Below are 22,397 nucleotides of genomic sequence, written 5' to 3'. Positions count from 1 at the left end.
TGTTGAATTTTGTCAAGTACTTTTTCTGTATCTACTGAAATAATCATATGGTTATTTTTTTCATCTGTTGATGTGGTATGTTACATTGGTTGATTTTCAAAAGGTTAAATTGACATTGCACTTCTGGATAAATTCCACATAGCCATGGTATATTATTCTTTTTATTTAGTGTACTGTTTGATTTGCTGAGCTTGATTAAATTTTTTCATCAGTGTTCTTGAGGGACATTGGTCTGTAGTTTTTTGTTTTTATTTTTCTTGTAATGTCTTTGTGTGATTTTGGTTTTGGAATAATGCCAGCCTCATAGAATGAGTTGGCAAGTATTCCCTCATCCTCACACTTCTGGAAGAATTTGTGTAGAATTAGTATAATTTCTTTCATAAATGTTTGATAGGTCATTTCAGTCTGGAGTTTTCTCTGTGGATCTGGACTTTTCTTTGCAGAAGATTTAAACTACAAACTCAACTTCTTTGCTAGATACAGAATATTCAGATTATTTCTTTTTGAGTGAGCTTTGGTAATTTGTGTCTTTCAATAAATTTGTCTGCTTAACTTGTCAAATTTATTGGCCTAAAGTTGTTCATAATGTCACTTTTTATTCTGTTAATACCCATAGAATCTTTAGTGATATTATTTCTCTCATTCCTTATATTGGTAATTTGTGTCTTTTCTCTTATTTCTCCCCTGATCTTCTCAGAGAATTTGCTTTTGGCTTCATTGCTTTCCCTTAAGGTTTTTCCGCTTTCTAGTTTTATTGGTTTTTGTTCTGGTCTTTATTATTTCCTCTCATCTTCTTACTTCTGGTTTTATTTGCTTTTCTTTCTCTACTTTCTTAAGGCAGAAGCTAAGGTCATTGATTTAAGAACTTTTCTCTATTCTAATGTAGGCATATGGTGCTAAGAATTTCCCCTCTGGAATCTTGTTTAGCTGTATTCCATAAATTTTGAAATTTTATATTTCCATTTTCATGTAGTTCAAAATGCTTTAAATATCCCTTATTTCTTTTTTTGACACATTTGTTATTTAGAAACAGGTTATCTAGCTTCCAGATATTTTGAACTTTCAGATATCTTTTTTCTTTTAAAATTTAAAAATTTATCTCCAGAGTTTCCATTTATTAAAAAGTTGATAAAAGTTTAACTTGAATAAATCCTTTCCCCACTTCTATTTATTTTTAACTTGTTTAAAATCTGAAAAAATTTTATTTTACATTGGCGTATAGTTGATTTACGATCTTTTGTTAGTTTCAGGTGTACAGGAAAGTGATTCAATTATACATATACAAGTATCTATTCTTTTTCAAGTTCTTTTCCCATTTAGTTTATTACAGAATATTGAACAGAGCTCCCTGTGCTATGCAGTAGGTCCTTGTTGACTATTTTAAATATAGCAATGTGTATATGTCAATCCCAAACTCCCAATCTATCCTTCCTCCCCACCCTTCCCCACTGGTAACCATAAGTTCATTCTCTAAGTCTGTGAATCTGTTTCTGTTTTGTAAATAAGTTCATTTGTGTATCATTTTTTTCTTAGATTCTGCATACAAGTGATATCATATGATATTTGTCTTTCTCTGTCTTACTTCACTTAGTATGACAATCTCTATGTCCATCCATGTTGCTGCAAATGGCATTATTTCATTCTTTTTAATGGACGATATTCCATTGTATATATGTACCACATCTTCTTTATCCGTTCATCTGTTGATGGACATTTAGGTTGCTTCCATGTCTTGACTATTATAAACAGCACTGAAATGAACATTGGGATGCATGTATCCTTTCAAATCATGGTTTTCTCCAGATACGTGCCCAGGAGTGGGATTGCTGGATCATATGGTAGCTCTATTTTTAGTTTTTTAAGGAACCTCCATATTGTTCTCCACAGTGGCTGTACCGATCTACATTCCCAGCAACAGTGTAGGAGGGTTCCCTATTCTTCACACTCTCTCCAGCATTTATTATTTGTAGATTTTTTGATGATGGCCATTCTGACTGGTGTGAGGTGATATCTCATTGTAGTTTTGATTTCCATTTCTCTAATAATTAGTGATGTTGAGCATCTTTTCATATGCCTGTTGGCCATCTGTATTGTCTTTTGCCTATTTTTTGATTGGGTCGTTTGTTTTCTTTGATATTGAGCTGCATGAGCTGTTTATAAATTTTGAGATTAATCCCTTGTCATTCGCATTGTTTGCAAATATTTTCTTCCATTCTGTGAGTTGTCTTTTTGTTTTGTTTATGGTTTCCTTTGCTGTACAAAAGATTTTAAGTTTAATTAGGTCCCATTTGTTTATTTTTGTTTTTATATCTATTACTATAGGAGACAGATTATAAAAGATATTGCTGTGATTTATGTCAAAGGGTATTCTGCCTATGTTTTCCTCTAAGAGCTTTATAGTATCTGGTCTTACATTTAGGTCTTTAATCTGTTTTGAGTTTATTTTTCTGTATGGTGTTAATTCTGTTTTTGATTTCTAATTTAACTCTGTTTTCGTCATATTTTGTATGACTTAACTACCTGTTGATTTCTTGAAGCTTGTCTTATGGTCTATAATATGGTTTATTTTGGTAAATTTTCTGTTTTTTTCTTGAACAGAATGTTTATTTTTCCATTTTTGGTAGAGTGTTCTATAAATGTCAGTTAGATCTAGCTGGTTCAGGTCTGTATCCTTATTGATTTTTTGTGTAATAGTTTATTGAAAAAGTGGTATTGAATTCTCTGATTGTAATTGTAGACCTATTTCTCATAGTAGTCCTATCAGCTTTTGTTTAATGTATTTTGATTATTTTAATATGTTTTGTTTTCAAGTACATAAATGTTTTGGATTATGTCTTCTTAATTAATTGACCCCTTTAGCATTATGAAATGACCCTCTTTTTCCCTGGAAACATTCTTTGCTCTGAAATGTGTGTATTTTTTTTATATTGATATAGTCATTTCAGCTTTCTTTTGACTAGTGTTAGCATGTTATATCATTTTCCAACTTTTAACTTGTATTCTATTTGTGTCTTTACATTTAAGGTAGATTTCTCATAGGCAGTATATAGTTGAGTCTTGCTCTTTATCCAGTGTGATAATCTCTGCCTTTTCATTGGAGATATTTAGAGCATTTATATATATTATGAGTGGATTTAAGTCTTCATTTTACTTTTTGCTTTCCATCTGTTTTTCTTTATATTTTTCTTCTTTTTTGGTCTTTTTTTTATTAAGTATTTTTTATGATTCTATTTTATCTCCATTTTGGCTTATTATATAAAACTCTTCGTTATATTAGCTAAGTAGTTCCTTTAGGATTTATATTATACATCTTTAACTTATCACAGTTTACTTTGAAGTGATATTTTATGAATTTATGGATAAGAACCTCATATTTCATGTTCTTTCAAGACTCTGTGATATTGTTGTCACATATTTAGCTCTTACATTGTTTTTGTTTGTTTGTTTGCTTTAAATAGTTGATTCTCATTTAAAGAGATTTAAAAAGTAGGGAAGAAAATTTTAATATTTTCCTTCATAGTTGCAATCCAATGCTCCTTATTCCTTTATGTAGACCTAGATTATCATCTGACATCATTTTTTTCTTGAATAATTTCATAAAATATTTTTCATACTGCAGATATGCTAGTGATAAATTCTACCAGCTCTTGTATATCTAAAAAGTCTTTATTTCACTTTTGCTTTTGAAAGAGTACCACTTCTGCTGGTTAAAGAATTCTAGATTGACAGCTTTTTCTTTCAGTACATTATGAGGTTGCTTCATTGCCTATAGCTTGCATTGTCTCATGAGAAATTTGCTATAATCCTTACCTTACCTTTACTCTGAATGAAATGTTCCCCCCTCCCAGCCCCAGCTCCTTTTAAGATTACACTGTTGCACATGAAAAGATTCTCAGCATCACTAATTATTAGAGAAATACAAGTCAAAAAAACAATAAGATATCACCTCACACCTGTCAGAATGGCTATCATGAAAATGTCTACAAATAACAAATGTTGGCGAGAGTATGGAGAAAAGGAAACCTTTGCACAGTGTTGGTGGGAATGTAAATTGGTGCATCCACTATGGAAAACATGTGGATGTTCCTCAAAAAACTAAAAATAGAACTACCATATGATCCAGCAATTCCACTCCTGGGTATATAGCCAGTAAAGTAAAATGAAGAAAAAATGAAAACACTAATTTGAAAAAATACATGCATTCCTATGTTTATAGCAGCACTGTTTACAATAGCCAAGAAATGGAAGCAACCCAAGTGCCCATAAACAGTTGAATGTATAAAGAAGATGTGATATATCTTCTATCTATCTATCTAGATATATAAAACTCATCCATAAAAAAGAATGAAATTCTGCCATTTTCAGCAACATGGATGGACCTAGAGAATATTAATGCTTAATGAAATAAGTCAGACAGACAGAGGGAGACAAATACCATATGATATCACTTATATGTGGAATCTAAAAAATTAAAAAATGCAAATGAATGTATATGCAAAATGGAAACAGACTCACAGATATAGAAAATAAACTAGTGGTTACCAAAGTGGAGAAGGAAGAGGGGATGGGCAAATTAGGCATATGGGATTAAGAGATACAAACTACTATGTATAAAAGAGATAAACAACAAGGAAATATTAACAGCACAAGGAATTATAGCCATTATCTTGTAATAACTTTTAATGGAGTAAAACCTGTATAAATACTGAATCATTATGCTGTACACCTATTGTAAATGTATATTGTGTATATTGTAAATCAACTATACCTCAATAAAAAAGATTATACCATTAATCCCTGCCAGAGTGTTTTTCAGCTCAGATATTGTAGTTTTCATCTCCTGAGGTTTAATTTGGGTCTTTTAGAGACTTTTCTTTGTCTCTCATTAACATGTTCATCTTTTTCTCTAACTCCTTAACTAAATGGAATATGTTATAATAATTGTTTTAATGTCTCTACTAATTCTATCATCTGTGTTATTTCTGGGTCAGTTTTTATTCATTCTGCTTTTTATTGTGGGTTGTATTTTGTTTCTTTGCATGCCTAGTAATTTTTTATTGCATGTCAGACATTGTTAATTTTAACTTGTCCAAACTGTTCATTTTAACTTGTTAAGTGATGGAATTTTTGTATTCCTAGAAGTAAGCTTGAGCTTTTTCTGATAAACAATTAAAGTATTTGGAGATCAGTTGATAATTTTAGGTCTTGTTTTTAACTTGTGTTAGGTGGCACTAAAATAATTCAGGGATAATTTTTTCCTCTTGATGAGACAAAATCTCTTTGTACCCTGCTTCATTACTTATGAATTATGAAGTTTTAAATTCTAGCTTATAGGCATAGGCACCATTTCCAGTCTTTTGGGATTCAGTGGATCCTTTAACCATTTTGGGTGTTACCCCCACCCTCTCCCCTGCAAGCCTCAGGTAGTTTCCTCACATGTGTGCTCTGATCCTTACATAGCCAAATAGTTAAAGGGCTCTCTGCACATCTCTGGAGCTCTCTCTTTGTGCACTCCTTTCTGGCGCTTTGCCCTGTGAACTCTAAATATCTTGATCTATCTGGATTCCCAATTCTGTCTCTTCAGCTTGGTGAGACTCTTGGGTTACTCCTTTCTGGGCTGCAGCCTAGAAACTTACTCTAGGTTGTAAACTCAGTCAGTTGTAGACTCTGCCTTATTTGTTCATTTGTTCCCATCTCATTAGGAATCATTGTCCTTTGTTATCTGATGTCCAGTGACTTGAGAACAATTAGTATATATAATCTTTAAATAGTTGTTTATTATGGGACAGTAAATCTATTCTCTGTTAAAGTATTTGGAAATAGTTTGATACCATAAGGTCTTGCTCTTATGCTTTGTTAGGCAGACCAGAGCAGCATTTATTTAGGTCTTGGGCTAATTTTTCCCCACCATTGAAGCAAGAATCTGAGTATTCTATTTGATACTCCATTACAGAGAAAAACTAAGCCTCTTTTTAGAAAGTCCCATTGGTAATTTTTCTTCCTCTCTTCCCTGCCTCCACCCAGCATTCCTGTTCCCACCATTAACACCCAACACTAATCTAAATATAGTATGTTATAGACATTGAAGAACCAACTATAACATTATAAAAATAATTCTAAAAAAGATTTAAAAATACATTTTAAAAAGTGAAGCTATAGATCTTGGGGCAGGATTTTGAAATCTACAGACGTAGAGCCCCCTTGGGACCCACAAGTATAATAATTAGGAACAGATTATTAGTAATCCTTAGAAAAGATGAATCTTTCTTACCATTCTGACACTTTGCAATGCAGAGGAGGTGATACATTCCCAAGGATGCTTGTTGTGTGATCGAGGGATCAGCATGGGAACACAAAAGAGACAGTTCTGCTGCCAGGACACCCAAACATGGAACATCAACACTTGTCTAGTGAAAAAACAAAGTAAAAAAATGTATTTGCTATGCACGGTCAACATTAAATGTTTGTGTCTGATGTATATATCAGACTACGGTTAGAGTTGAGCTTCAGAGTTCGCAAAATCTGTATTAAAATCCTCACTCCGTTACTGAGCCTCAATTTTCTCATCTATGAAATGCATATAACAAATGTTACCTTGTAACAGTTATTGTAGGAACTAAGGGGGTAGCATTTATGACAAAAAAGAAAGTTCCTAGCAAAGTGCTTGGCAATAATAGAGACTCAACTAACGTTAGTTTCTAGTCTATATTTTAGGGAGCTATTTGTAGGTATCAAATTCTTAGGATACTGGGGTGGGGGAGTCAATATCCAGAAACTTTCATGCTTTCTTCTCCATGTATGAAACACTTTACATGACTCTGTAAGTCACTGGAGAACACTTCAGATGACTCTGTAAGTCACTGAAGAAAACTTTTCTTCTGAGAATTGCTCTGATTCTTTCCAGGGAAATTAATTTTTTAAAGAACTCAAAGCATTTGCTTCTGGTATCAAACCTACTGCCAGAACATTTATATATTCCCCCCCTACACACACACAACTTCCTTGACACATAGGCTTCTCAAATATTTAGGTTTTTATCTTGACTGATTTGTTTAGCCAGATAAAATGCAAATAGAGAGGAGTAGACACATAAAAGAAGAAAGGAGAGATGGAAGAGATATATTGCTTTTGTGAAGATATGAGAATTATTACCAATTTTCTTTAAACAAAAAGGACTCTTCCCACATGTAGGTTTGCTAAACTAGTAGGCCTGCAGAATCTTCTTATCTCTAAGACAAATGATTACTTTTCCTAGATAGATGCTTTGGTGGTAAAAGTAAGAGTTCAAGTCAACCTTCCAGGGAGATCCCAAGACCTGTTTCTCCTTCTTTGTATTACTCTTATATACCCTTATCCTTGCGTCTCTTGTTGCTTGACCCACTCACGTCTCTCTGTCTGCCTGTCTCAGTCTTACACACACACACACACACACACACACACACACACACGGAATCATTCCTGAAGAAGAATGTGAGGTGAACTAGGTCATGGGCCAAGGATACGACTGAATTAGGATGTTGGGAGTGATAGTCTTAGTAAACGAAGGGAAGATAATCTGCTTCTGTGGATGTCTTCCTTGGATTCTTTCTGCCTGTATTTCTTTGTAAGGGTACCTGCGGCTCCCCCTATTTTAGGAGTCCTATGACTTAGAAGAATCTAGAAGCAGACAGTAGGGGTTGCTATTTATTCTAGGCCCTAGGAAGAAGTATTTTATTTTCCCCTGGCTATTCTCTTCTTTTGGTTTGCATTCCAAATTTCTTTTTCTATCAAATGGCAAGATTTTAAGAACCACCTTTGCATTATGGGTTTAAGAAAAAAGGGAAAGGTGTTCTGTTTCTCTGTTGGGCATGATGGAGGAGTATGAGTATGTGTCCAGTATTTTGCCACAAGCTTCTCTGCCATAAACATCTTTGCCACGAGCATTTTTGCCGCAAACCCTTTTAATACATGACTAATTGTCTGTAAGGCAATTTTGCTGTGAAAGATAAAATAACTAGTAGACTGCTTGGTTTGACACTTTGGTTTCAACTGGTTGAAATGAGTTAGACTTTCTTTCAGTTAGCCATTTTATTGGTGGCTTTATTGAGCTGAGAGATGACAATGATTTGCCCCAAGAGTTGGTTTCTTATTTTGAAGCACACTACATTGGAGGAGAAAGAGGCAAAGGGTCTCAGAGGTGCAGAGTTGAACCCACATTTCCCATAGAGCTTTGGAACATCTATGAACAGACATGTGGCAAGATGCCAAGAACAAAAAACAGTGCAGAGGTTTTTATAATGCAATACAAAGCTCAGTTAGAAATATGCATCCTCATACTTGGAATGAAGGATGAAATGAAGGAAGAAATTTTAGCAAAAAAGAAAAACTATCATGCTGAATGAGGAGATGAATCAAAAAGCAAAACACGTACTATGAATGAGAGACTTCAAAGACAAGTGCTTAAGTACAACCCACAAAATAAAATCAGTTATTTGGCAGGATTGCCACGAATTTACACACAATTTAAATATATTTAAATTGTATGTAAATATTTAAATTGTATTTCTCAAGAAAGCCTTTTAAATTTTGTTATTAATTTTTCCTGTTTCATTATGACCTTTATAACGTCCCTCTTTTATTTTTCGTTATTTTATCTTTTATGAAAAAATTGCCTTATGACCAATTCGTTATGCTACAAAGATGTCTATGGCAAAGACCTTTATAGCGAAAGTACCTAGAACCAGGGTAGTACTTCTCACAGCTTAGCTCACTGAACCTGGGGACCATTTACAGAGGATTGGTTTTAAAGTTTTATTGTGTTATAGTTTTTGCCTTGCGCGTTCTCTCTGATTATTCCTTCTCATGAACTTGTGGATGTGTAACTCTTAGAAGGTGTCTTTGTAAAGGAAGCTGCTAATGATGCCAGATATGGTCTGTCTAGATGTGTGTCTCTAGCAGAGTAGGTGTGGCCATGTCTAGATTGCATAGCGTGTTTGAGGAGGAGGGGAGACCTGACCTAGGACAGGCCAAGAGAGGAATAAAGCTGTGTGAACCATGGGGCACACTGATGATGCCCTGCACAGTCCCTTCAGAAGTGTGCCAACCAAGTCACACCCCCTCAAACACAAGACTTTGGGAACATTAATACAGTATAGTCCTGCTTTTTTAGAAAATCTATCTAAAGTGCTGAAAGAAGGAAAGAGTTAAGACCTGGAGAAAAGTAACTTCTCTGTATTTGTTCCTAAGTCTAAGTGCCTGCTTAGTTTTCTGGCCCTTTCTTACTGGATTCCTTCTTCTGTGTACATCTGGCCTCTCCAGTTCCTTATCTTAACAATTATGACAGTTTTAGGTGCTAAATTCCAGAAGCAACCACTTCTAAGTTTTTTAGCTGCTGCTTTTGGAAATCAACTATACATCTCTAAACAATGGACTTCTACTTCAGTTCTAAAATCACTTTGGGACATTGCCTATCTATTCCTGCTGTGATGAATCAGTGCATAGGCCATACTCATTTTTAGTTATATTTCCTTTTGGCATATAAATATGTCCTCTCTACTCCTTTTGAGACTAAATTCTCATCTGTACTCAGAATTATCTATTTTTGATAATCATTTTTGTTCTCTTTATTTACCTGGGGCTATCTCTTGTATTTGGAGGGTTTTGGGGCTATCTCTTTTGTGTTTGTATTTGGAGGGTTTTCTCAAATGTCTGGCAAATTCTTGGTTGTCTAGTCGTATGTAAGAACGTGATTCCACTGGTGGGATTTTGACCAAGGCTTGTCAACTGGTGGGCTTGGCTTTAGAGTAGTTGGGTGGGTAGGCTGGGATCATGCTGAAGTGTATCTAAACAACAGAACCAAGATGATCGTTTCAGGGAATTTACAATTGTTTTGAGAAAAATGTCCTCAAATTTTACCTACCAATGGACTCATGTCCCTGTGGAATATAGAGTGTGTGTGTAAACGGGGATGGGAGGCACTATAGATCCTTCTGTATAAACTTTCTATGAGTCTTTTCGGTGCATGTGTATGTCTTCAGCTTTCCTTTGCCTCCCACTCTTCATCGTTACTTGGGCTTCCATAGCTCCAGACTCTTCAGGGTTCCATAGGGATACTCCCTCCCTTTTCAGCTGTCCTCCATTCTAATGTTCACATGCCCCTGCCTTTCAGCTTCCCCTGCCAGACTTTATCAGTTACCATCTTCTATCTGTTCTGTCATGCAGAAGTTTGCTGACATCACTAGCCCACTGAGAACCTGTTACTAATTCTCTTTGTTGCAATGGCAGCATTTAACAAATTTTATTACTGTCATTTTGTGGAGGGGGAGGAGATAGACATGTGGACAATCTGTTAGCTTTGACTGGAAACCTTCCACCTGTCTTTTTTTTTTTTTTTTTGTAGTACGTGGGCCTCTCACTATTGTGGTCTCTCCCGTTGTGGAGCACAGGCTCCGGACGCACAGGCTCAGCGGCCATGGCTCACGGGCCCAGCCGCTCCGTGGCATGTGGGATCTTCCACGGACCAGGGCACGAACCCATGTCCCCTGCATCTGCAGGCGGACTCTCAACCACTGCGCCACCAGGGAAGCCCCCACCTGTCTTTTAAATGCTGATGTGCCAAAGGAACAAACCTAGGAAAAATCTGTTAATGAGATAATATGACATGTTTAGCTCACATTTCTTCACCCGTTTGGAAATTAACAGTTTAATTGAAAGGACAAATATTCTTTGAGTGTAGCAGTTTCTTCATTCTGATAGGCACATAGGTCATATAAGAGGAATACCACTTTAAATTCTGGTAGAATACAAATGAAAGTATTGTTCAATAGGACAAGGGCCTCTGAGAGTCTGGGAGACATAGGCTAGGGTAATTTATGAAGAAAATAGTTTTTATCCAGTGAATGGCCAGAACCTGAGAACAGAATAGGTAGCTACGTTTAGTTAGAGAATGGCAGAACAAATCTTCATTTATTATTTACAATGTGTCAGATATAGAGATACACAGACCTTGCCTGTGGGTAGTTTAGCTTTTAATTTATTAATAATATTTTTGATTGTTTTATGTATTTGTTCCCCCATCTCCATTAATTTCACTGACTTAATTATCTTCAGAAGATAATTACCTTATCTTTATCTTTATAAGATAATTATCTTATTTTAAAGAGAAAATTAACTTAGTAAAGGTTTATGCTTCCATGACTGTGATATAAGCCCGTTGAGGCTATCTTAGTTCCCACCTTCTGGAAAATGCTGGTGTGCTTCCACCTGGTGGCATTCAGCAAGCATTGCAGAACAGAGGAATACGTTAACCACTTGGCTTCTCAAAGGTCTCAGTTAAAGCTTAGGAGCCCTCAACGATTTATGAGAGCCTTCTGCTGTACATATGAATTTACACATTTATTGTTTCACAGTTGAAGGGTGGGCTATGTGCTGGGGAGAATGAACTTTACAACTGTAATTGAAAGAGAGTAGAGGTGATAGCAGAAGATGAAACCCCCAGATGTCATACCTGCTACCTGAGTGGAACTCACTAGTAGATATATATATATTTATACACACATATAGTATATATCTAGTATATAAATATACACTAGATATATAAATAGAAAATGTATATGTGTATTGAAGTGCAAAGAGAAGCGTGTGAATAGTCTCCATCAAATGCTTGCTGAATATATAAAACATGTTAGGAACTATACAGAAAACAGACTGGAGTGTTGAACTACACTTAATCTCTAGCCTCACTTGCAAAATTTTGTGTCCATTTGAATGGACATTCCAAACCATCTCAGAAATAGAGAGAGACTGACTTCCCAGGCCAAAGAATCAGAATATTTAAAACAAGCCACTCAGTCTCTCTTTTGGACACTGAGATGGGGAATTAGCATGATGCAAAGAACATCATGGACTGTATTTTCCATGTAAGTAAATTGTATTATGTTCCAAAGCTTATTTTATTTATGTAGTTTTTGGCTTTTTCTCACTTTCTTTTTTTAAATTTTTATTGGAGTGTAGTTGTTTTACAATATTGTGTTAGTTTATGCTGTACAGCAAAGTGAATCAGCTATATGTATACAATTATCCCCTCTTTTTTGGATTTCCTTCTCATTTAGGTCACCACAGAGCACTGAGTAGAGTTCCCTGTGCTATGTAGTAGGTTCTCATTAGTTATGTATTTTATACATAGTATAAATAGTGTATATATGTCAATCTCAGTCTCCCAATTCATCCCACCCCCCTTTCCCCTTTGGAATCCATACATTTGTTCTCTACATCTGTGTCTCTATTTCTGCTTTTTTTTTTCAGATTCCACATATACGTGCTAATATATGATATTTGTTTTTCTCTTTCTGACTTACTTCACTCTGTATGACAGTCTCTAGGTCCATCCATGTCTCTACAAATGACACAAATTCAATCCTTTTCATGGCTGAGTAACATTCCATTGTATATATATATACCACATCTTCTTTATCCATTCCTCCGTTGATGGACATTTAGGTTGCTTCCATGTCCTGGCTATTGTAAATAGTGCTGCAGTGAACATTGGGGTGCATGTGACTTTTTGAATTATGGTTTTCTCTGGGTAAATGCCCAGTAGTGGGATTGCTGGATCATACGGTAGTTCTATTTTTAATTTTTTAAGGAATCTCCATACTGTTCTCCATAGTGGCTGTATCAATTTACATTCCCTCCAGCAGTGCCTGAGGTTTCTCTTTTCTCCACACCCTCTCCAGCATTTATTGTTTCTAGATTTTTTTGATCATGGCCATTGTAATCTGTGTGAGGTGATACCTCATTGTAGTTTTGATCTGCATTTTTCTAATGATTAGTGATGTTGAGCATTTTTTCATGTGTTTGTTGGCCATCTGTATGTCTTTGGAGAAATGTCTATTTAGGTCTTATGCCCATTTTTTGATTGAGTTGTTTGGTTTTTTTGATATTGAGCTGCATGAGCTGTTTGTATATTTTGGAGATTAATCCTTTGTCAGTTGCTTCGTTGGCAAATATTTTCTCCCATTCTGTGGGTTGTCTTCTAATCTTGTTTATGGTTTCCTTTGCTGTGCAAAAGCTTTTAGGTTTAATTAGGTCCCATTTGTTTATTTTGGTTTTTATTCTCATTACTCTAGGAGGTGGGTCAAAAAAGATCTTGCTGCGATTTATGTCATAGAGTGTTCTGCCTATGTTTTCCTCTAAGAGTTTTATAGTGTCTGGCCTTACATTTAGGTCTTTAATCAATTTTGAGTTTATTTTTGTGTGTGGTGTTAGGGAGTGTTCTCATTTCATTCTTTTACATGTGGCTGTCCAGTTTTCCCAGAACCACTTATTGAAGAGGGTATCTTTGCTCCATTGTATATTTTGGCTTCCTTTGTCATAGATTAGGTGACCATAAGTGCATGGGTTTATCTCCCAAAGTTTATTTTAAATAAAATAATAAAAATTCAACTATGTTATAAGGCTGATTTAGGCTTTTCGTCTCAATATGTCTAGAGACTGTACAAGTATTAGAAATGGATACATGAAGATAGTGTCACAAATGCATGTTTCTGACCCCCTTCATACTGAACTCCTGAACTGATTTAAGCAATCAGATATACAATTAGTAGAGTATGTTTAAAAATCACAGTAAAGGGTGAGTTATGGAACAGAGACTGAAAACACAGTATCCATAAGAGAGAAAAATGTTCAGAGATAGTCTGAGGCTTCTTAGAAGGCAGGCAATAATGTTATTCAAAATATAGAAAACCTCAGTAAATATTGGCAATTATGAGATACCTATTTGTTCTCCATCTGAAAGGCAACAATTAAAAAGTCTGATAATATCCAGGTGTTTGTGAAGGTTGAGGAAATGGGCGCTCTAATATTCACAGGAATGCAGAATGAAGGATGATTGTGCATTACTAAGTTTTAACCTATTCATACTTTTTGGCCTATTATTTTTCTTAGCATTTCTAAGTACATACTCACATACATGCAAAAGGATGACCATTTTTGTATTGTTTGAAGTAGAAAAACCCACAATATACCTCAATGTTCATCAACTGAAGAATAGTTAAGTAGATCATAATACATCAACACTATAAGATATAAGCTGTAGTGAAAATAATGAAGCAAATCTATTAAAGTATCTGTTGGGCATACTGTTCAGTGAAAAAATCAAATTGCAGAACCATATGTAAATATGATGTAACTTTAGTAAAGAAAAACTAAGTAACAAAGCTATGTATATCCGTGTGCATGTATATTTGTATGTGTACGTAGCTGTTTGGCAGGACACACATCACACAGACGTGGCTAGGGACGAGATTGGGATGGAGAGGATAGTAAAGAAGGACTTCTGCTATGTCTTTAGCATGTCTTACAATGAAAGTACTCAAGAATTACTTGTTATACATTTAAAATAAATGGTGGTTTAAAAATATTCTAGGAAAAAGAGAAATAAGAAGGAAAGTAAGGATGAAAGAATTTATAAGTTTACAAATAACATTGATTGTGGTCCAAAGAGGAGAATCCAGAGAGTCATCAAAAGCCTGGTTTTGACACACTCATACTGTTTGTGGAAAGCATGAGGCATCTTAATCAATTGAGAAACTCTGCTCTAACTGACATAAAGTCATGTAGGATATTAATTCCTTTCCCAGTATCCCAAACCTACTAGTATGATAATACAAAGCAGGCATCTAACACTCTCTAGACCCAAGACTTGGAAAGCAGCACTGCAGAAATGCAGTCTTCAGAAGCACGTGGCATGATTACTCTGTGACTTACACATCCCTTGACTTTCCTGGATGCAAAGCTTAGCACTCTGCTGATGATCACCATGGCTCTCTCCTGCATGTACAAATTATCTTCACTCATCCACACAGCCATTTCCTGTTGAAAACACAAGAACTATCCTAGAGCCATGGTGTTTCCATTTCCACAGGTCCCTTTCTTCTGATCACCACCTTCACCAAGTCAAGGTTCCCCATGTCCTCCCAATGGTTTCACACCTATCCTATATTTATTTTAAAAATATGACAATAAGCTGGTATATTACTGTCTATTTAGGTCTTATGCCCATAAGACATATAATAGACATATGCCCATAAGACATATGCCCAATAGACATATGCCCAATAAGACATATGCCCATAAGACATATAATATTCATCTGCCATATAGCTACACCTGGGTTTTATTTTATTTAATTCTATCCAACAAGTATTTACTAATATCCACTATAACAGTCACTTTGCCAGGCATCATGAAAAGTTTAACATGAGGCTGTGAGGCTGATTATCACCAGCTGCTTCTCCTTCTCTTTTTCTTTCAAAATACATATTCTCTCTTTTTTTAAAGCCATAGATCTGATTTGCAGTTTTAAAAAAGAATCAAATGTTATTTGATCCTGAAATGTCATTTTATCCCAGAATTGCCTCTGTAAATTTACCATCCAGATATCTTCTGACTCATGGTTTAGAGTATATTCCTGGAGCCAGCTCGATGAGAAAGTTCTTGCTAATTTTGATTCATTGCTAAATATGGTCTGTCTTGCTGTAGCTTCTACCTATTTGTTCTAAATCCTCAGATGCAGGGACATATTTACAACCTTGGGGAAGGAAGAAGACTGCATATGGCTTACATGTTAACCACCATTAGTAGACTTCTTAAGACAGATTGTTGGAGTCCTTAGTATTTATGCCAATGGTTGGCCAAATCTCATCCCCTTCTCTTGCTCCCATTGTGTAAAACTGTTCTGAAGTTTGTTTCCTAGGGCAGAAGAGTCTCTAAATCTCAGGGGGCTCAGCCTATTCCTTTTCCAGGAGTGAGGGTCAACTCTTTTTGAGGATCAGGGGAGTTTCTAGATGTGGTAGGTATAAGAACAAGGTGGTTAAGTAACAGGCTCCCTAGTTAGAGTAGGTCCTCTACTCATTAGATGCACACATATTATTTCTCCTCTCTCTGCTTCCATTTCCTTATCTGCAAATGAGAGAAATAATTTTAACTTTCTCATAGGGTTATTTTAAGGATTAAATTAAAAAACCCATATATTAAGTATGCAGCTTAGTGCCTGACATAGAGTAAATCCTCAATAAGCAGCCTAGGGTGGTAGAAAGAGCACACATGGGGAGAGGGTTGTAATAATGGGGTAATAACCAATTTACAGGATTGTGAGGTTAAAATGTTTTAAATGCATGGAAAATATTTGGCTAAAATTAGGCACAAGTTACCTCAGTATATTTTATTATCCCCCCCCCATTTCTCCTAATCTTCATATATACCAGTTCTGCTTCTTTCCTTGAATGTATTTTACGATTTGCAAATCCCATGATTCTCATGGTACAGTAAGTAAATCTAGTTTCTCAGTATTTTCAGACAGCTTCCTCCTGATGCCATCTTGTTAAAAATGCAAAATTAAAGGTCATAAAATGTCCAGATCAGTCTCTGTCTCTGCCTGGCACATTAAAAACACAGTGAAATCTTGGATGTGAAAAGTAGGGTTATGGCTGGTTATTAGAACTTCCTTTGATACTATGGTGTCCATGAAGATAGGATGCTCATGGGATTCCCTAGCCCAGGGTTGTTAGGGAAGAACATGCATATAGCTATTATCAAAATATGGCTCATTGTTAGGTGGACCTGAAGGTGGTTTAGGCCAGTCATCGTATGTTCTGCTACCCCGCATTGTGTTTCCTCTTACATTGCTACATAACCCTTGGCTTCTTAAGTGTCTGTTGCCATTCTCCCAAAATTGGCTTCTTAAAATTGTGTCTCTGTAATTCAAATAAAAGAAAGTAATTTTATTTGGGAGATAATGGCACATTCTGAAAGGTAAAGAAAAATTTTCAGCTGCCAAATACTTGAAGGAGATCTAAGTATGGCAAATGGTAAATAATAAGTAAAATATAGTATACCCTTTAGATTTATGACAAGAAAATGAGACTACTTATTTTCCCTTTACCTTTAAGATTTGCAGTTTGTAGAGGTCTTTAGACACTAAGATCAGAAGAGTGTCCTCAAATATGTTTAAAATAGTTCGGTATAAATTCTGAAAAACAAGAAATTTGCACAACCAGCCAGCCAGCCTTAGATAAAATTTCACCAACACCTATAGTTTTGCATCCTGGGGTCCTGAGTTCTCCCCATAAACTGAAGGTAAGAAAGGAGAGAGGTAGCTCTGGAGATGAGACCTCATTCAATACTGTACGCCATGAATTGCTTTAATACCTTGCGGGGCAAGTGAACTGTGTAGCTATGCTGAGAAATAAAAACCACAGATGTTGCTGATCTTACTACAGGATTCTTCCTACCTCCACTTTTCTTAGCTCCTGTTTCCTTCTTTGCAACACTTGCCAGTAAACTTGCTGTTTTTGTCAAACAAATTAACCAAAATCTCTTCACCCATTTGTTCCTATAGATCCTATACAATCCTTTAAATCCCATGGGTTATAGAATTCACAAGGAGTCCAGGGATAGAGATTAGTGCTAGAATATGCTGTTTATCTATTATATCTAAAGAGAATGAAGGAGAAAACAAAGATTACAACTTTTGGACAGACCTTCTGTGGGATTGCTGTGGTGCATGACGATGTCTCATTATGACTAAAGGAAGCAAGTCTTACCTCCAGGTCCTCTTGGTCATCCTCATTCTTCCCAATTTCTTTCACTTTGTCAAGACTTGGTATAGCAAATGCCATTTTGAAGGACAACTCTACTATCTTCAGCTGAGTTTCATATTGCAATAAGGGATCCACGAAGCTGACAAGAAAAAGGTATAATTATTAAATTGAGGAAAGAACAGATACAACCTAACTTTAGTGGTTTTTTCTTAGTTTAAGAGACAGTGTACTAGAAAATGAGGCCCAACTTTCGGCTTTATATAACATGGGTTTTAAATATTAGTGTAAAAATAACAATGGTGCTTTAACTATAAAGGAATCATATTTTTTGGTAAAAATCATTTATAATCTGTTATTTAGAGTTCATAATATATTTCTGCATAGACATAATAATGTAAAGGGTGGTTACCTACCCAGCCAAGCCTGTAAAGCCATGCTGAGATTTAGGTAGTTGAAATATATTACTGCCACATTTTCTCTAGTCCATGATACTATGTTTCTTACATTTAATGTTTCTGATATTGGGATACATCTTCCAATTTATGGCAAAAGAAACCTTCCCATCAGCAGCTAAAAAGATAAGTTGTGACACAGTTATTGTTCCTTCAATAAGTGTGACCTCTGGATAACAGTGCCTCCTGATTTTTTTGTGTTAAAAATAATTTTTTTAAAAAAGATGGTAATATAGTTGTTAAGGTAGGAAATCTTGTGCTGAACTCAGAATCTTTTTCCTCTACTGGAGAAGAAGACCTAAATATCTGATATCCATTGTTTGAAACGGCATTTCTCGTATTATATTAGATAATTTTCAAATCTTGAGAAGATTGATTTGACTTATTCATGGGCTCCAATGGATTTTCAGACTCTGAACAGCTACCTATCAAAAGCTTCCAGTAGTATTTTCAGTTGTAGGTTTCTAGAGATATATGACTTTGTTTAGAAAAATGCAAAATTAATATTTTGATAAAATAGAAAATAGTGTCTTTTAATGTACTTTGAAATCATATTGCCAGTCCTAAAAATGCTAAAATGGTCCATGTCATGAACAAGGATTAGGAAAGTAGTGTGATACTCTGATGCCATTCATAACTGCTGATGGACAAAAGAATCTTCACATTTTAAGTGTGAAGAACACTGAGAGTCAGATATTGGTGATAGTAAAGAAAGTTCGATATAAATATATAGGTCAACATCGGCAATTATCAGCAAGTATACATTGTTTTTTGGGCTACATGTAATTGGTTTTCAAAAGAACAAGTATTAAATTACTAATGTGTTTTACAAAAAATGACATCTTGGAAATAAGAATGGCAGTGTAAAACCTTTCTTATATTCCAAGATATATAACCAGGTGGTATAGAAAGAAACTTGAGAAGAAAGAATAAGCATCCCTCACAAATTACTGTATGCTTTTGTTAAATTTTTGAGTGAAATGTTTTTTCAGATATTAGAGTGAAGTGAGAAGTAGAGGTAAGCCAAATGTACTAAAATATTTCTTGAAAATGTTTTATTTCTTCCTATTATGAAGCAATAAGTATTATATAAGATCAGTAAGCAAAATTTTTACAAGTATAATTTCAAGAATCACAATTGAATAAAGGAAAGTCGATGCCTCCTAATAAAAGCATGGGAAAATTATATTAAACATGATCAAAAATAAATCAGGAGGGCTATATCAATATGATACAAGTCTAATACAAATGAAAGAGTATTAAGAGAGATATATGCAATTATTATAAAATAATAAAAGACATAGTTATTAATACAAAAGTTCTCAAACCACGTAGAAACAAAATTGAAAAATTATTAAACAGAATTATTTATATAATAATTTTATGAAAAATTATTATATTATTAAAGATATAAGGAGAAATAGACACACAGATATAGGAGATGATTAAGCATTCAATTATTAGTATATGGTAGATAAAAATAAAAATTCTGCAAAAGGAGAGACCTTTAATAGAATTAATAAGGAGGTATAAATTGTATTAATTGAGATAACAAGGATTATCTTTTCAGATAATCATGGAATGCTGACAAATATTTACCATATACTTAGCCATAGAAAGTTTCAAAATATAAAAGGATGCATATTTCGTTCTCAAATCACAATGAGAAGTCTATTTTAAAAATTAGAAAATTCAAAGTACTTAAATACTGTCAAGACTTTTTTTTATTTAAAATGAGGGAAAATAATAAACTAAACATATAATTTAAGATTTTAAAAGGACTAAAAATACAACCAAAGACATGAAGGACATAAGCAAAATAAATGCATTATGGAAAAAAAAAGGAAAAGGAGAAATAATAGTATAATGGCAAGTTTAAAAAAAGATTTAAAAGATAAGAAATCATAGGAGACTACTACAAGCAACTATACGCCAATAAAATGGACAACCTAGAAGAAATGGACAAATTCTTAGAAAGGTACAACCTTCCAAGACTGAACCAGGAAGAAATAGAAAATATGAATAGACCAAGCACAAATCTAGGAGCAGATGGCTTCACAGGCAAATTCTATCAAATATTTAGAGAAGAGTTAACACCTATCCTTCTGAAACTCCTCCAAAAAATTACAGAGGAATGAACACTCCCAAGCTCATTCTATGACACCATCATCACCCTGACACCAAAACCAGATAAAGATATCACAAAAAAGAAAATGACAGGCCAATATCACTGATGAACATAGATAGATGCAAAAATCCTCAACAAAATACTAGCATACCGAATCCAACAACACATTAAAAGGATCACACACCATGATCAAGTAAGTGGGATTTATCCCAGGGATGCAAGGATTCTTCAATATCTGCAAATCAATCAGTGTGAGACATGACATCAATAAATTGAAGAATAAAAATGATATAATATCTCAATAGATGCAGAAAATGTTTTTGACAAAATTCAACACCCACTTATGATAAAAACTTTCCAGTAAGTGAGCATAGAGGGAACCTACCTCAACATAATAAAGGCCATACATGACAAACACACAGCAAACATCATTCTCAATGGTGAGATTCTCAAAGCATTTCTTCTAAGATCAGGAACAAGACAAGGATGTCCACTGTCACCACTATTATTCAACATAGTTTTGGAAGTCCTAGCCGTGGCAATCAGAGAAGAAAAAGAAATAAAAGGAATCCAAATTGGAAAAGAAGAAGTAAAACTGTCACTGTTTGCAGATGACATGATACTATACATAGAGAATCCTAAAGATGTTACCAGAAAACTACTAGAGCTCATCAAGGAATCTGGTAATGTTGCAGGATACAAAATTAATGCACAGAAATCCCTTGCATTCCTATGCACTAACAATGAAAGATCAGAAAGAGAAATCAAAGAAATAATCCCATTTACTATCACATCAAAAAGAATAAAATACCAAGGAATAAATCTACCTAAGGAGGTAAAAGACCTGTACTCAGAAAACTATAAGATACTAATGAAAAAAATCAAAGATGACACAAACAGATGGAGAGATATAACATGTTCTCAGATTGGAAGAATCAATATTGTGAAAATTACTACACTACCCAAAGCAATCTACAGATTCAATGCAATCCTTATCAAATTACCAATGGCATTTTTCACAGAATTAGAACAAAAAATTTTACAATTTGTATGGAAACATAAAGACCACAAAAGCCAAAGCAATCCTGAGAAAGAAGAACGGAGCTGGAGGAATCAGGCTCCCTGACTTCAGACTATACTACAAAGCTACAGTCATCAAAGCAGTATGATACTGGCACAAAACAGAAATATAGATCAATGGAACAGGATAGAAAGTCCAGAGATAAAACCATGCACCCATGGTCACCTAATCTGTGACAAAGGGGGCAAGAATATACAATGGAGAAAAGACAGTCTCTTCAATAAGTCGTCCTGGGAAAACTGGACAGCTCCATGTAAAAGAATGAAATTAGAACACTCCCTAACACCACACACGAAAATAAACTCAAAATGGATTAAAGGCCTAAATGGATACTATAAGCCTAAAAGGCTGGATACTATAAAACTCTTAGAGGAAAACATAGAAAACTCTTTGACATAAATCATAGCAAGATCTTTTTCAATATACCTCCTAGAGTAATGAAAATAAAAACAAAAATAAGCAAATGGGACCTAATTAAACTTAGCTTTTCCACAGCAAAGGAAACCATAAACAAAATGAAAAGACAACCCTCATAAAGGGAGAAAATATTTGCAAAAGAAGCAACTGACATGGGATTAATCTCCAAAATATACAAACATCTCATGCAGCTCAATATCAGAAAAACAAACAACCCAATCAAAAAAATAGGCAGAAGATCTAAATAGACATCTCTCCAAAGAAGACATACAGATAGCTAAAAAGCACATGAAAAGCTGCTCAACATCACTAATTATTAGAGAAATGCAAATCAAAACTCCAATGAAGTATCACCTCACACCAATCAGAATGGCCATCATCAAAAAATCTAGAAACAATATGTGCTGGAGAGGGTGTGGGGAAAAGGGAACCCTCCTACACTGTTGGTAGGAATGTAAATTGATACAGCAACTATGGAGAACAGTGTGGACGTGCCTTAAAAAACTAAAAGTAGAGCTACCATATGATCCAGCAATCCCACTCCTGGGCATATATCTGGAGAAAAAACATGGTTCAAAAGGATATATGGACCCCAATGTTCATTGCAGCACTATTTAAAATAGCCAGGACACGGAAGCAACCTGAATGTCCATTGACAGATGAATAGATAAAGAAGGTGTGGTATGTATATACAATGGAATATTACTCAGCCATAAAAAAGAATGAAATAATGCCATTTG

General features: G+C 34.8%; 1 protein-coding gene across 1 annotated transcript in view; it reads right to left on the bottom strand.

Annotated features, from left to right (window-relative positions):
• The window catches only part of MROH9 (maestro heat like repeat family member 9), a gene marked incomplete at both ends in the record, with an annotated part of 95,758 nt that overhangs the window by 48,817 nt on the left and 24,544 nt on the right, over positions 1-22,397 (bottom strand). The window contains 4 exons of the mRNA XM_082654870.1: positions 6,272-6,407; positions 14,746-14,850; positions 16,922-17,008; positions 17,583-17,718. Of these exons, the coding sequence (XP_082510996.1) occupies positions 6,272-6,407; positions 14,746-14,850; positions 16,922-17,008; positions 17,583-17,718 (464 nt within the window). The remainder of the gene's footprint in view (positions 1-6,271; positions 6,408-14,745; positions 14,851-16,921; positions 17,009-17,582; positions 17,719-22,397) is intronic.

Source organism: Grampus griseus, assembly GCF_964374135.1.
Source record: "Grampus griseus genome assembly, chromosome: 1".
Lineage (NCBI taxonomy): Eukaryota > Metazoa > Chordata > Mammalia > Artiodactyla > Delphinidae > Grampus > Grampus griseus.
This window is presented reverse-complemented; position numbering and strand designations above follow the sequence as displayed.